This window comes from Ranitomeya imitator, chromosome 5 (assembly GCF_032444005.1).
Source record: "Ranitomeya imitator isolate aRanImi1 chromosome 5, aRanImi1.pri, whole genome shotgun sequence".
NCBI classification, from domain to species: domain Eukaryota; kingdom Metazoa; phylum Chordata; class Amphibia; order Anura; family Dendrobatidae; genus Ranitomeya; species Ranitomeya imitator.
Genome location: NC_091286.1, coordinates 712,273,082 through 712,290,264, shown reverse-complemented (window position 1 = coordinate 712,290,264; position 17,183 = coordinate 712,273,082). Strand labels below are relative to the sequence as shown.

The 17,183-nt window shown below is 43.6% G+C and overlaps 1 protein-coding gene across 2 annotated transcripts in view; it reads left to right on the top strand.

Annotated features, from left to right (window-relative positions):
- The window catches only part of LOC138638932 (zinc finger protein 665-like), a 63,270-nt gene that overhangs the window by 30,068 nt on the left and 16,019 nt on the right, over positions 1-17,183 (top strand). Inside the window, exon 3 of one of the 2 annotated variants that reach the window (XM_069728685.1) lies at positions 11,827-11,997. In XM_069728685.1, coding sequence (XP_069584786.1) covers positions 11,827-11,997 — 171 coding nt within the window. Of the gene's footprint in view, positions 1-11,826; positions 12,062-17,183 lie in introns of both variants that reach the window. The other variant, XM_069728686.1, reaches the window with a different exon arrangement.

Below are 17,183 nucleotides of genomic sequence, written 5' to 3'. Positions count from 1 at the left end.
TTCACCTTGGTTAGGGTGCAACGCAGATGTTGCATGGTAAATTTGCCCATGGATTCTGTAACAGAAAGGACCTGATCGCTTGTGAATTGATTGGTCAATTTGTGCGCCCATTGATGCAAAAGCGTTAGCACTATTGTATGATCTTATGTTTTCCATAAAATTCTTGGAGTTTGGTTCCAGTCTCATCATGCAATTAGTAATATATGAATGCATTCGTACTTCTTCCAGTATGATAGTTCCATTATGACAACAGTTAGTTGTAATTTCATTCTGGAAATGTTTGGCATAACAAAATGAGCATATGTTGTTCATTGGGCCAAGATAGCATGGTTCAATGTCATTTTCATTGAAGTTTTGATCAAGCAAAGCAGTGTTGCGAAATCTGACATTCTTACCCCAGCGGGCAGGTTGTTTAGCACGTGCTACTCTTTTTGTGTGAGCATTGGTTTTGCGATGCTGGTGAAGATCATGTTCTGTCATGCAGTGTAGAGCAGACTTATGCCTTTCAGCGTCAGCTTTGCGGATTTGTTGTTGTTGTATTTTGGTGAGATTATGACGGGCAGCCTTTTTTCTAACACTGTTTTTTTCACGCTGCAACGTAATGTGCTGTTTTTTAAGTCTACTTCTACGAACCTTTTGAGCCTCTGCCCTTTTTTGTTTTTTGACCTGAGTTTCCTCATGAGAAAGAACTTGTTTGCGTTTGGAGGGCATTATTATGAAAATATGAGGCGAATAACTTGCAAAACTTTTGTAAAAATAATGTGATGTCAGAAATACAAAGTCACTAAATAAGCGATGGCAGAAGATACTGTCAGGGGGAAATTTTGTTGAAGACACACTGCAGAATTGAAGTAAATAATGTAAATATGTTCAGTAAATAACCGATGGCAGAACACTTTCAAGGGGACAACTTTCAGGGGGACAATTTTTTGAAGAGGCACAGCAGTAGTGAAGCAAATAATGGAACAATGCTCACTAAATGAGTGATGGCAGAAGATAGACTGCAGCATTAAAGAAAATGGAGCAGACTGGTGCTTCAGGAATCGGCGCCTGCGCAGTCTGCACTTTCCGCCGCCATTGTCTTGAAGAGACACTGAGGTGTACCACAAAATGGCGGTGAAAAGCGCGAACTGCGCATGCGCCGATTGCGGGAGATTGCGGGAGAAGAGGGGGCCATTCATTGCCCGGAGTCAGGGGGCCTAAAAGAAATGACGGCGGGATCAGGTGAAGACGCTACCTGAATCTGTTGCGCCGCCATTCTCTTTCTCCTCCTGGTGCCGGAATCGGCGCCTGCGCAGTAAGCGCTTTCCGGCGCCATTTTATTGAAGACACTGCACTGTGTCTTCAATAAAATGGCGCCGGAAAGCGCTTACTGCGCAGGCGCCGATTCCGGCACCCGGAGGAGAAAGAGAATGGTGGCGAAAATGCCGTAAGTAACAAATGGCTGTGGCATGAGGTGCCACAGCCTCATGGCACAGCAATTTGTAACTTACGCCAGTTCCGGCACCATTGTCTTGCTTCTCCTGGTGCCGGAATTGGCGCCTGCGCAGTATGCGCTTTCCGGCGCCATTTTATTGAAGACACTGCAGTGTGTCTTCAATAAAATGGCGCCGGAAAGCGCGTACTGCGCAGGCGCCGATTCCGGCACCAGGAGGAGAAAGAGAATGGCGGCGGAAATGCCGTAAGTAACAAATGGCTGTGGCATGAGGTGCCACAGCCTCATGGCACAGCAATTTGTAACTTACGCTAGTTCCGGCGCCATTGTCTTTCTCCTCCTGGTGCCGGAATTGGCGCCTGCGCAGTATGCGCTTTCCGGCGCCATTTTATTGAAGACACTGCAGTGTGTCTTCAATAAAATGGCGCCGGAAAGCGCCGTACTGCGCAGGCGCCGATTCCGGCACCAGGAGGAGAAAGACAATGGCGCCGGAACTGGCGTAAGTAAAAACTTTCTGTGCCGGGCGCACATACGGCGCCCCCGTGCTCCAGACCGCCTGCTCTCGGCGGCATCTCCGCGTACTCCCGACCCCCGTGCTCCAGACCGCCTGATCTCGGCGGCATCTCCCCGCACTCCCGACCCCCTGCATCTATAATGTAACGCTGGGAGCGTCGCGCATGCGCAGTCTATTAAGGCTTCGGACAGAGTGACGCTCCCAGCGTTATATTATAGATTGTTATCTGCTGAGTGGAGAGGTAAACTCTTCTATATTTCTATTATTATCTGCTGAGTGGAGAGGTAAACTCTTCTATATTTCTATTATTATCTGCTGAGTGGAGAGGTAAACTCTTCTATATTTCTATTATTATCTGCTGAGTGGAGAGGTAAACTCTTCTATATTTCTATTATTATCTGCTGAGCGGAGAGGTAAACTCTTCTATATTTCTATTATTATCTGCTGAGTGGAGAGGTAAACTCTTCTATATTTCTATTATCTGCTGAGTGGAGAGGTAAACTCTTCTATATTTCTATTATTATCTGCTGAGCGGAGAGGTAAACTCTTCTATATTTCTATTATTATCTGCTGAGTGGAGAGGTAAACTCTTCTATATTTCTATTATCTGATGAGTGGAGAGGTAAACTCTTCTATATTTCTATTATCTGCTGAGTGGAGAGGTAAACTCTTCTATATTTCTATTATTACCTACTGAGTGGAGAGGTAAACTCTTCTATATTCCTATTATTATCTGCTGAGTGGAGAGGTAAACTCTTCTATATTTCTATTATCTGCTGAGTGGAGAGGTAAACTCTTCTATATTTCTATTATTATCTGCTGAGCGGAGAGGCAAACTCTTCTATATTTCTATTATCTGCTGAGCGGAGAGGTAAACTCTTCTATATTTCTATTATTATCTGCTGTGTGGAGAGGTAAACTCTTCTATATTTCTATTATTATCTGCTGTGTGGAGAGGTAAACTCTTCTATATTTCTATTATCTGCTGAGTGGAGAGGTAAACTCTTCTATATTTCTATTATTATCTGCTGTGTGGAGAGGTAAACTCTTCTATATTTCTATTATCTGCTGAGCGGAGAGGTAAACTCTTCTATATTTCTATTATTATCTGCTGAGTGGAGAGGTAAACTCTTCTATATATCTATTATTATCTGCTGAGTGGAGAGGTAAACTCTTCTATATTTCTATTATTATCTGCTGTGTGGAGAGGTAAACTCTTCTATATTTCTATTATTATCTGCTGTGTGGAGAGGTAAACTCTTCTATATTTCTATTATCTGCTGAGTGGAGAGGTAAACTCTTCTATATTTCTATTATTATCTGCTGAGTGGAGAGGTAAACTCTTCTATATTTCTATTATTATCTGCTGAGTGGAGAGGTAAACTCTTCTATATTTCTATTATTATCTGCTGAGTGGAGAGGTAAACTCTTCTATATTTCTATTATTATCTGCTGAGTGGAGAGGTAAACTCTTCTATATTTCTATTATTATCTGCTGAGCGGAGAGGTAAACTCTTCTATATTTCTATTATTATCTACTGAGTGGAGAGGTAAACTCTTCTATATTTCTATTATTATCTGCTGAGTGGAGAGGTAAACTCTTCTATATTTCTATTATTATCTGCTGAGTGGAGAGGTAAACTCTTCTATATTTCTATTATCTGCTGAGTGGAGAGGTAAACTCTTCTATATTTCTATTATTATCTGCTGAGTGGAGAGGTAAACTCTTCTATATTTCTATTATTATCTGCTGAGTGGAGAGGTAAACTCTTCTATATTTCTATTATCTGCTGAGCGGAGAGGTAAACTTTTCTATATTTCTATTATCTGCTGAGTGGAGAGGTAAACTCTTCTATATTTCTATTATTAGCTGAGTGGAGAGGTAAACTCTTCTATATTTCTATTATCTGCTGAGTGGAGAGGTAAACTCTTCTATATTTCTATTATCTGCTGAGTGGAGAGGTAAACTCTTCTATATTACTATTATCTGCTGAGTGGAGAGGTAAACTCTTCTATATTTCTATTATTATCTGCTGTGTGGAGAGGTAAACTCTTCTATATTTCTATTATTATCTGCTGAGTGGAGAGGTAAACTCTTCTATATTTCTATTATTATCTGCTGTGTGGAGAGGTAAACTCTTCTATATTTCTATTATTATCTGCTGTGTGGAGAGGTAAACTCTTCTATATTTCTATTATTATCTGCTGTGTGGAGAGGTAAACTCTTCTATATTTCTATTATTATCTGCTGAGCGGAGAGGTAAACTCTTCTATATTTCTATTATTATCTGCTGAGTGGAGAGGTAAACTCTTCTATATTTCTATTATCTGCTGAGTGGAGAGGTAAACTCTTCTATATTTCTATTATCTGCTGAGTGAAGAGGTAAACTCTTCTATAATTCTATCGTGCGTACAATGGTACCTTGGCAGAATCCAACCATTTGGAGCTGTTGAAGCACCATTGTGTGGAAATTACCATCGCCAGTCTTTTGCACCTGCATTCTCCTGCATCCATTTTTCAATGATTTTGCAATAAAATACATTTTCATGGGACAGAGTAGAGTGCCGCCTTTCCTGTCTACCATGTTCCATAAGTGATAGGGCAGTTCCAGATGAACTGAGGGGTCACTCTACAACAGCACTTGCATCCTCCTCGACAGAGAAGGCGAACATGATTCATTGAATAAATATATAATATGGCATTGTGGCTCTTTCATCGTTCTTTTATTCTGTTGGTTTCCTGTCTTGGCTTGAAGGATCCATTCTTTTCTCAGTGTTGCTACCAACAAAAATGTTCAGTTTGTTGGTTTTTAATTCACCTTTATGGTGTTTACTAGTGATGAGCGAATATACTCGTTACTTGAGATTTCTCGAGCAAGCTCTGGTGACCTCCGAGTATTTTTTAGTATTCGGAGATTTAGTTTTCATCACCTCAGCTGGATGATTTACAGCTATTAGCCAGCTTGATTAGATGTGGGGATTCCCTAGCAACCAGGCAACCCCCACATGTACTTATGCTGGCTAACAGATGTAAATTATTCAGCTGAGGTGAAAAAAACTAAAACTCTGAGCACTAAAAAATACTCGGAGGACACCCGAGCGTGCTCTGGAAATGTCGAGTAACGAGACCTGCTGCATTTTGAGCCTTTTTTCACATGAGTATTTCCGATACTTTGCACTGGAGTGCAGATTTTATTATAATATTCCATGGTGTTAGAAGAGCTGTAAATAAGCGTCCCCTCTCGGCACAAGCTCTGTAGTTTTGCACTTGTCGTGTGGCACGGTGTTATTTCATTGTTGTTTCACCTTTCTGTTCTGAATATAAGCACAATGTACACGAGATCCATCAGGGACGTCTGAAGGAGCCGTGGATTTACACTGACGCCTTCTTCCCATGTGAATAGAGGACATTCCAGTGGTTTTACAGCTTTCTCTGGTGGTGACTTGTCCAACTGCTCCTCTGTTCTCGGACAGCTCAGCACCGTATTCATTCTTCACAGATTCATCTCGAGGAAACCTAGTGAGAAATGCAGATTTCTTTCTTTCACCTTGTGTCAGGAATCCCCTGACCGCTGCCACCAATTTGTCACAATTCACACCGTGACCGTCACCCCTACGTCACGGGTCGGGGTGGCTTTGGGCCAACAGATGGCTATCACATGTGCAGGGGGGCTTATCTTAGTTATCCCTCCACTGCTAACAATGTGATGAGAAACCACACACAAGGCTATTGACCTCTTGGTTTACAGCAGGGGCTTATTCTAGGTATCCCACTGCTTTCATTATACCACAAACTGCAGGGATTTATGTATATCCCGCTTACAGTTCCACTTAACACTTGCAGCTCTCTGGCGCCCCCCTTACTCTCAGGTCAGATTAGGTACTGCACCCTGGGTAATTCGTCGCCAGAAAGGCTGCCTGCTATGTACTGGCTATTGGGCACGCTGCAGCGACGCGATAACTACTCCCACTCAGGCAGGAACAATAATTATCAACGCCGCAGCCGCTACAGCATCACTCAACAGTCTGCACACGGTATCACTGCCACCAGCTTCGATTAAACGGGTCCGAAGCTAACCCAACACAACAGTAGCGTATTTCCCTTCAGAAGACTTAGGGTACGGTTTAGAACAGGAGAACGAACTAATATTAAATATTATATTCCATAAAAGTTAGGCAGTGCTTTATCAAAAATATTTTATAAAGATGTTACAAATGAGACAATTGCAAATATGTACACGGGTAATTATAACATAAAGGGAATAAAGGAGAAAAGATAACACTCACATGTTCAAAGCATGGCAGGCACCCAGGCTAGGGCAGTTTTCCATACGTCCCAGCTCATGGGATGTGCTCAGCTATTCCAGGAAAATAGGACAAGAAAGAGCTGGGGATGTGTGCAGACAGTTATAGCCAAGCCTGTAACATCCCAGAAAGGGGTTGGATCACCTCGTCCCTCCTACCTCTTCAGTTAACTCATTTTATTCTAATCTATATCTAATTTCGATAACTCCGCTACAAAACATGTCATAGTCCTAACAAACCCATCATTCATCTCGGATTAACGTGAGCATGCTAATGAGATCAAATATGTCCTATCTGGGATACATATTTACAGAGAAAACTCTACTTCTTTACCAGACGAATACACAACAAATGACATCCTAAACATGTGGGGAAAGGATAACTATATATATGGTCCAACAATGGAACGAAATAATAGTCCCCACCACTAATATGGACGTAGGCAGGACAAGCTGCAACATTACACTGAGACCAAACCAAAAAGCACCAACAACAGCTTTTATGTCCAAAATAGTAAGTAGTACTTTATTAAAGATAATAAGATAAAAACAGGTAAAGGGGGAACATGGGGGAACATGCAACAGTGCAGCACAGAACGTGCCCACTAAGAGCCGTGGATGGCATATCTCAATAGTATAAATGGACAATGCATAGGTGAAATAAACATGTCACAGCGTAGCCAGATATATAGCCATAGTCGGCTTATTCAAATGACACAAGGATATAGGGCATATTGCAATATAGCATGTAAACAGACGTAAAAAACATACCCAAGTATATGTGCCCGTCACCACGCCGTACACCGCTGACCCCGACGCGCGTTTCGGTTATATAAACCTTCCTCAGGGGGCGTGCCGATAGTCCACATGTGCCGTCTTATATAGTGGGAATGTAACCGCACCAACCGGAAGTAAAAAACCACGCTGCAATAGCAACAGGCCCAGAGCCCACAGCGATGTAGCGCCGGAAGTAGGGGGGCGTCGCCAGTACGTCGTTATAGCAACGACCATACCAGCACATCATGACGCTGCCGCGTCCACTAAAAACCTGAGGGACGCTCACACCCCGGAAGTAAGGAAACGTTACCATGACAGCAACCGCGGCGTGCAGGTACGTCACCGCCCGGTCAGCTGACGCCGGAGCACATGGGGCCCCACGTGACCAAGCTACAGACCGACCGCAGGGGGCGGAGCACCCGCACCACAGTGCGTCCATGGCAAAAGACGCAGGGATGGGCAGAATGGCAGTAGCGGTATGAGTAATTACAGGACGAACAGTGGAAAAGACTAATATAAACAAATACCGAATGTAGGACAGCATGTCACGATGAGAGATAGACCATTACAGATAACAATATAAATACAGTGGATAACGAACGGATGGAAGCTGGGATCTAAGCTCAATATACATGAGTAACAAAACAACAAAGAGGATCCATATATACTCCAGACAGTAGCACATAGTATATCAAACAACAGTGTTTCTTTACCAGACGGAGTTAGAAGCCTGAGTTTCAAGGAATGGGTAGATACACCGAGTGGGAATACGAATATATATTTTCGTGTTCTTAACGTAAACATTGTGCATATCATCGTACAAAAACCAAACAAAGAATCTTTCATGAATTTTGGAGCCATTTTCCAGTTCCAGCTAGAGGAAGATTCTAACCTGGTCGTAAATACCTTTCGGCCATAAAACTCCCCCCAGTACATTGGCAAAGCAGCTCTTGGCTGAGTGAAAGGGAAGGGGGGCTTGGGAGTTGAAAGTCAGGAATTTGAAGCTACAAACTGTTGCAGCATCACTCCAAGAAGGGGGGCTTAGCCCACGCAGGCTAGCAAGAGAACTACTTATGATATTTCATACCATATCGTGACACCTTGTAACAGCGTGTCCCTCCCCCGGCCTATGTCCCTGGACTGCCATGTAATCAGGCTGGAGTCAACAATGAGTAGGTGGGAGCCCTCCCCCATGGAGGGGTGGATCCCAGGACACAGAACAATAGACTAATTTGTTGGCTGATTCAATTGTGTGGTGACTTGCAAAGGGCTGGGATCTTAGGCTGAGGCGAGATCCCTGTGACCTTGTGTATTGTTGGAAGCAGCCACGTGGGACTGTGTTGTGCCCCTCATCTGCTGGATCTATTGAATTCACTCAAGGACTATTGCTATTTCCTTGGCGTCGGATTGCCGGGTGGTGCCCCCAGATCTACTCCCTTTCTGTGGACTCATTGTAGATGCTGCAGAATTACTTTCATTTGCGTTGTCCCAGTTCCCTGTTCCAATAAATCTTGATGGATTGTTTATCTGTTTGGTCTCTGTTTCTGCTCTGTTGCATACCCAGTCACAAATTGGTGGCAAGTAGTGGAGTCAGAGCAGAAGGAATGGAGGACAGTGACTCATCAATGTATGGAACCAGAACCTCAGGATACAGGAACTGGACTGTGGGGAGTTTACAAACAAAAGCCCGTGAATAAGGAGTCTGCTATAAAGGACTGACCAAGCACCAACTAATTAAGGCTTTGGAAGGAGCTTACCTGCAAGATGGAACCGAAGATGGATTTCGACCCATATGGACTCGACATCCTCATTCCCTTCACTAATATCCTCCCTTAAATTGGACTTGAGACGAGACTTTACATACAGACAAACCCCTCCTCCTCTCCGATTTTTTGATCCTTTCTGAACAGACTGTAACCCTGTAAGTTAACTGCCCAGTCATAGCTTTCATCTAACCATGTCTCGGTTATTTCCACTATGTCATAGTTACCTGTAGATATTTCTGATTCTAGTTCTTCCATCTCGTTTGTCAGGCTTCTGGCGTTTTGTTTTGTTCCAATCTCCTCCGTGTGGATTGTTTTAGAAATTTTTTTCCGAGTATGTTGTCTTGGGTCTTCTTTGCCGCACCTCATATCCTTCATCAGTATATTTTCTGGCTTCATGTTCTTGTCTAATGTTTTTCTTCCCGTCCCCTCTTCTTCTAGTTTAACGCCCTCCTGATGAGTGTAGCGAGTCTTCTGGCGAAGAGTGTTTATCAGGTTTGTTGAGGTGTAGTCTGTCTCTGGCGAGGAGTCCGTCGTTCAGGTAATTCACACCGTTATCCAGGAATCCGAATCCTTGTTGTCTGCAACTGTTAGCCAGTTTGCATCATGGATCCTGTTCCATCTCCTGGTGCCATGTCCGTCTACTGGAAAGATAGAAGAAAAATCTACCTGTGCATCCAGTTCCTTTACTTTCTTCCCCAACTCTTCAAAGTCCTTGCAGATTGTCGGTAGGTCCTTCCTTGCCGTGTCATTGGTGCCAGCAAGTATCAGAAGAAATGGGAGGACATCCCTGGAACTGATGAGCTTTGGTATCCTATCAGTGATATCCTTGATCTTCGCACCTGGAAGGCAGCATACTTCTCTTGCGGTTATGTCCGGTCTGCAGATGGCTGCTTCTGTGCCTCTCAGTTTTGAGTCTCCCACCACCACCACTCTTCTTCGCTTCTTGGCTGTACTTTTTGTTGTCACTTGAGGGTGTGGCTGTGTGCCGTTTTCTTCTTTGCTTACTGGTAGGGCCTCATCCTTAGGTGTGCATACTTCATGCTTCTGTACATGTCAGACCTAGTGGATATCGTTCGGCTCCAGATGCCATCGCAGCTCTTTGGCACGTAACGATCATGGTGCTGGGATGAGTTGTTTTTTCTTTGCCTTTCTAATCGTCTGGCAGAGCTCTCATCTCTGGACCTAAACTGTAAGGATCTGTGCGACCTCAGTAGTTTCTGTAGTCAGTTGTGTATTTATAAAATATTTCCATTCTTTTTAGTTTTTGCCCCTAATTTCATCCTTAATAAAATAAAAACTCTCCAGTGATCACTTTCCTGAATCCATCCCCTCACTGAAGTGCTCAACCAGGAGAATCCAACTCCACCACAAGTAACAAAGTAATGTCTCCTGCTAACTCCTTCATGTAATTCATATAAACAAGGATAAGTGTTAGAGAAGGGATTTCTAACCTACTCAGGTATTCTGTGTCTTAGGTACCCAAGCGATGAAGCAATAATCAGAGCGACACACGCTCGTTGTCTGTCCAAATAGTCTCTCTTCTTTATTTTTAGGGCTGGGCTTTTAAAGCCCCAAGATCAAAAGGAAATATAGGGTTACATAATAAATTGGCAAGAATATAGATTATACGATGGGTTGTCATACACATCCTGGGACACAAGATAGATTGCATAAAAAGAATGTGGGGGGTGCTTTGCACATGTCTGCGTGTTTGAGATTTTGGCTGAATATTCAGGATTTTTGGGTGGATACAGACAAAAACAGACACATATCGATAATCTAGACAAAAACAACTTTTGTCCTTGACATTTCTGAGAAAAATTGACCACTACTATGTGGAATGTCCAGGAAATCGTGCTAAAGGAGACCCAGATGGTAACATCTTGCACAATACTTATTTTTCAGTTATTCTGTTATTTTTCTGTTATTTGAAGATGAAGAGTAACCATTTCTTTAACACTAAGTTATTTCTCCCATCCAGTCCTGATATAAATATCATGTAGTCCTGACCCTCTGGTCCCTCAAGAAGATCTGTACATCTAATGTTCAGAAGAACATTGATCTTCCAAGTCGGTCACTTTGTCAGTCTTCAGAAAACTAAATTCCTTTAGTAGAGAAGAAACTTGGTCTTAACCTTTGAGATTCCTCATCAACATCATCTCCTTCATCCTCTTCCCTTTTGTTAATAGATCTTATGGATAGACCCCCAGTGACGTAATTGCAGAAGTATTTTTTGCAAACACCCATTGTTTATATAGTTAATAGGATGTCTTTCAGAGGGTTTCCCGTTATCCTCTGAGAAGTTACCAGGTTTTGTTCCAGTTCTACCTTGGATTCTATATCCAAGTTGGATTCCATAGAAGAGTCTCCTGTATCACTGTCTGCCTGTATCTTTCTATCTTCACCCCTCACGGCTGTATCCAGCACACTGCTGACAGAGCGGCCCAGACAGCACCACCACCAAACCACTGGCAGCAACGTTTGGTTGACTCTCGATCTCCAACTACCAGGGTCCTCGGACCTCCCAAAAAAAGCAAGGAGTAATCCAGGTAGTCAGTGCCACATGAGCTCTCCTGCTGAGATGTATGAGCAGCTGCTGTGACGAGCCTTGAGGGTATGTGCACATGTTGCGGATTTGCCTGCGGATCCACAGCGGATTGTACGCTGCGGATTCACAGCAGTTTTCCATCCTGTTTACTTTACAGTACCATGTAAACCTATGGAAAACAAAATCTGCAGTGCATATGCTGCGGAAAATACAGCGGGGAAACACTGCATTGTATTTTCTGCAGCATGTCAATTCTTTGTGCAGATTCCACAGCGTTTTACACCTGTTCCTTTATAGGAATCCGCAGGTGGTAAAACGTAGGTTAAATCTGCAGGTAAAACGCAGTGTGTTTTACCTGCTGATTTTTCAAAAGCTGAGCGGAAAAATCCGCACACAAATCCGCAACATGTGCACATAGCCTAAAATGTCATGCTCTTATGTTTCCTTATGTGTAATATTCATCAACATCTCTCCATATACAGGATTACACCATAGAGAAGACATCAGGTGACTGTGTGACTCCCATCATCCATCTCCATGTATCCGGAAGAAGGAGCAGGAGTGAGAGCCCCATCACAGAAGCCCCACACTCCCCGATGCCTGAGAAGATCCTAGATCTCACCAACGAGATCACAGAGCTGCTGACTGGAGAGGTGACTGCTGGGAAATGCTACAGTTTACACTGGAGGATTCTGGGTGATGTTGATATACAGTGAGGTAAAAAACTATTTGGATAGTGACAAAAGTTTGGCCATTTTATCAGTTTACCAAAACATATTCAAGATAAAGTTATATAATCTGGGATAACAGTGCCGACTCTCAACTTTAATTTGAGGGGATTCACATCGTAATTGGAGGAAGGGGTTAGGAATTATAACTTTTTATTATTCCATGGCGCTTTACATGTGAATACGGGGCAAATATAGACAAATACATTAAACATGAGCAGATAACAAGGCACACGAGTACATAAGGAGGGAGGACCCTGCCCGCGAGGGCTCACAGTCTGCAGGGGGTGGGTGAGGATACACTAGGAGAGGGAAGAGCTGGCTGTGCAGCTGTTCAGTAGGTTGAGGATCACTGTAGGCTGTAGGCTTGTCGGAAGAGATGAGTCTTCAGGTTCTTTTTGAATGTTTCTATGGTAGGCGCAAGTCTGATGTGTTGGGGTAGAGAGTTCCAGAGTATGGGGGAAGCACGGGAGAAGTCTTGGATGCGGTTATGGGAAGAAGAGATGAGAGGGGAGTAGAGAAGGAGGTCTTGGGAGGATCGGAGGTCGCGTGTAGGTAGGTACCGGGAGACCATGTCACAGATGTATGGAGGAGACAGGTTGTGGATGGCTTTGTATGTCAGTGTGAGGGTTTTGAACTGGAGTCTCTGGGCGATAGGAAGCCAGTGAAGGGATTGACACAGGGGAGAGGCTGGGGAATAGCGGGGTGACAGGTGGATTAATCGGGCAGCAGAGTGTAGGATGGATTGGAGTGGTGCCAGAGTGCTAGAGGGGAGTCCAGAGAGTAGGAGGTTGCAGTAGTCCTACCAGGGATTCAAGCTTCAGGAGGCTAATTTGCATATTCCAGGTGCCTTCTGGGAGAAGCGAAGTCTCCCTAAGCTAGAAGATCGTTGGGTACAGCCGGGACCAGCTGCTTCGAAAGCATCACCAAACCAGGGATTCAAGCTTCAGGAGGCTAATTTGCATATTCCAGGTGCCTTCTGGGAGAAGCGAAGTCTCCCTAAGCTAGAAGATCGTTGGGTACAACCGGGACCAGCTGCTTCGAAAGCATCACCAAACCAGGGATTCAAGCTTCAGGAGGCTAATTTGCATATTCCAGGTGCCTTCTGGGAGAAGCGAAGTCTCCCTAAGCTAGAAGATCGTTGGGTACAGCCGGGACCAGCTGCTTCGAAAGCATCACCAAACCAGGGATTCAAGCTTCAGGAGGCTAATTTGCATATTCCAGGTGCCTTCTGGGAGAAGCGAAGTCTCCCTAAGCTAGAAGATCGTTGGGTACAGCCGGGACCAGCTGCTTCGAAAGCATCACCAAACCAGGGATTCAAGCTTCAGGAGGCTAATTTGCATATTCCAGGTGCCTTCTGGGAGAAGCGAAGTCTCCCTAAGCTAGAAGATCGTTGGGTACAGCCGGGACCAGCTGCTTCGAAAGCATCACCAAACCAGGGATTCAAGCTTCAGGAGGCTAATTTGCATATTCCAGGTGCCTTCTGGGAGAAGCGAAGTCTCCCTAAGCTAGAAGATCGTTGGGTACAGCCGGGACCAGCTGCTTCGAAAGCATCACCAAACCGCGCGCCGAATTTTTGCCTGTAGGACATTATTGCAAGAGAGCTTGGCTGAGTAGATTACACAAGAAGGAAAACACACAGCAAGTCAGCAGGATCTAGGAGCAACATGGCAGATGTGACAACCTACATGGTGAGCTGCAGCATGTGCTACATGTTCACAGATCGACCAGAAGAAGAATCCAATTTCACCTGTCAGAAGTGTAGACTAGTGGCCCTTTTAGAAGAAAAGGTGCGGGGTCTGGAAGAAAGAATAGCAACTTTGAAACTCATCAAAGAGAATGAAGACTTTCTAGACAGAACAGAAGCATCTCTACTGGTCACAGAAGGTGCAAAAAGTGTCAGAGAACCTCCAAAAGCAGATGAGTGGAAGCATGTGACCAAAAGAAGCAAGAAGACCATGGAGAAATCACCAACCACACAACTGAAGAACCGATATCAAATCTTTGTAGAGGATGAAGATGGCACACCTAAGAATGAAGCAATACCAGCAAGCAAAAAAGAAAAGGGCACACAGCAACAAGTGACAGCAAAAAGTACAGCCAAGAAGCAACGAAGAGTGGTGGTGGTGGGAGACTCACTACTGAGAGGCACCGAAGCAGCCATCTGCAGACCGGACATAACTGCAAGAGAAGTATGCTGCCTTCCAGGTGCGATGATCAAGGATGTGACCGATAGGATACCAAAGCTCTTCAGCTCCAAGGACGTCCACCCATTTCTTCTGATACATGTTGGCACCAATGACACGGCAAGGAAGGACCTACCGACAATCTACAAGGACTTTGAAGAGTTGGGGAAGAAAGTAAAGGAACTGGATGCACAGGTAGTTTTTTCTTCTATCCTTCCAGTAGACGGGCATGGCACCAGGAGATGGAACAGGATCCTTGATGCAAACAACTGGCTAAGACGATGGTGCAGACAACAAGGATTTGGATTCCTGGACCACGGTGTAAATTACTGGTATGATGGACTCCTTGCCAGAGACGGACTACACCTCAACAAACCTGGGAAACACACATTCGCCAGAAGACTCGCTACACTCATCAGGAGGGCGTTAAACTAGAAGAAGAGGGGACGGGAAGAAAAACATTAGACTCGAACAAAGACGACCCAGGAAAACATACTCAGAAGGGAGGTAAGAACATTTCTAAAACAATCCACAGTGAGGAGATTGGAACAAAACAAAATCCTCTAAACTGCATGCTCGCAAACGCCAGAAGCCTGACAAACAAGATGGAAGAACTAGAAGCAGAAATATCTACAGGTAACTTTGACATAGTGGGAATAACCGAGACATGGTTAGATGAAAGCTATGACTGGGCAGTTAACTTACAGGGTTACAGTCTGTTTAGAAAGGATCGTAAAAATCGGAGAGGAGGAGGGGTTTGTCTCTATGTAAAGTCTTGTCTAAAGTCCACTTTAAGGGAGGATATTAGCGAAGGGAATGAGGATGTCGAGTCCATGTGGGTTGAAATTCATGGAGGGAAAAATGGTAACAAAATTCTCATTGGGGTCTGTTACAAACCCCCAAATATAACAGAAAGCATGGAAAGTCTACTTCTAAAGCAGATAGATGAAGCTGCAACCCATAATGAGGTCCTGGTTATGGGGGACTTTAACTACCCGGATATTAACTGGGAAACAGAAACCTGTGAAACCCATAAAGGCAACAGGTTTCTGCTAATAACCAAGAAAAATTATCTTTCACAATTGGTGCAGAATCCAACCAGAGGAGCAGCACTTTTAGACCTAATACTATCTAATAGACCTGACAGAATAACAAATCTGCAGGTGGTTGGGCATTTAGGAAATAGCGACCACAATATTGTGCAGTTTCACCTGTCTTTCACTAGGGGGACTTGTCAGGGAGTCACAAAAACATTGAACTTTAGGAAGGCAAATCTGGTAGACTGGGACAATATCCTCAGAAATGAGAATACAGATAATAAATGGGAAATGTTTAAGAACATCCTAAATAGGCAGTGTAAGCGGTTTATACCTTGTGGGAATAAAAGGACTAGAAATAGGAAAAACCCAATGTGGCTAAACAAAGAAGTAAGACAGGCAATTAACAGTAAAAAGAAAGCATTTGCACTACTAAAGCAGGATGGCACCATTGAAGCTCTAAAAAAACTATAGGGAGAAAAATACTTTATCTAAAAAAACTAATTAAAGCTGCCAAAAAGGAAACAGAGAAGCACATTGCTAAGGAGAGTAAAACTAATCCCAAACTGTTCTTCAACTATATCAATAGTAAAAGAATAAAAACTGAAAATGTAGGCCCCTTAAAAAATAGTGAGGAAAGAATGGTTGTAGATGACGAGGAAAAAGCTAACATATTAAACACCTTCTTCTCCACGGTATTCACGGTGGAAAATGAAATGCTAGGTGAAATCCCAATCAACAATGAAAACCCTATATTAAGGGTCACCAATCTAACCCAAGAAGAGGTGCGAAACCGGCTAAATAAGATTAAAATAGATAAATCTCCGGGTCCGGATGGCATACACCCACGAGTACTAAGAGAACTAAGTAATGTAATAGATAAACCATTATTTCTTATTTTTAGTGACTCTATAGCGACAGGGTCTGTTCCGCAGGACTGGCGCATAGCAAATGTGGTGCCAATATTCAAAAAGGGCTCTAAAAGTGAACCTGGAAATTATAGGCCAGTAAGTCTAACCTCTATTGTTGGTAAAATATTTGAAGGGTTTCTGAGGGATGTTATTCTGGATTATCTCAATGAGAATAACTGTTTAACTCCATATCAGCATGGGTTTATGAGAAATCGCTCCTGTCAAACCAATCTAATCAGTTTTTATGAAGAGGTAAGCTATAGACTGGACCACGGTGAGTCATTGGACGTGGTATATCTCGATTTTTCCAAAGCGTTTGATACCGTGCCGCACAAGAGGTTGGTACACAAAATGAGAATGCTTGGTCTGGGGGAAAATGTGTGTAAATGGGTTAGTAACTGGCTTAGTGATAGAAAGCAGAGGGTGGTTATAAATGGTATAGTCTCTAACTGGGTCGCTGTGACCAGTGGGGTACCGCAGGGGTCAGTATTGGGACCTGTTCTCTTCAACATATTCATTAATGATCTGGTAGAAGGTTTACACAGTAAAATATCGATATTTGCAGATGATACAAAACTATGTAAAGCAGTTAATACAAGAGAAGATAGTATTCTGCTACAGATGGATCTGGATAAGTTGGAAACTTGGGCTGAAAGGTGGCAGATGAGGTTTAACAATGATAAATGTAAGGTTATACACATGGGAAGAGGGAATCAATATCACCATTACACACTGAACGGGAAACCACTGGGTAAATCTGACAGGGAGAAGGACTTGGGGATCCTAGTTAATGATAAACTTACCTGGAGCAGCCAGTGCCAGGCAGCAGCTGCCAAGGCAAACAGGATCATGGGGTGCATTAAAAGAGGTCTGGATACACATGATGAGAGCATTATACTGCCTCTGTACAAATCCCTAGTTAGACCGCACATGGAGTACTGTGTCCAGTTTTGGGCACCGGTGCTCATGAAGGATAT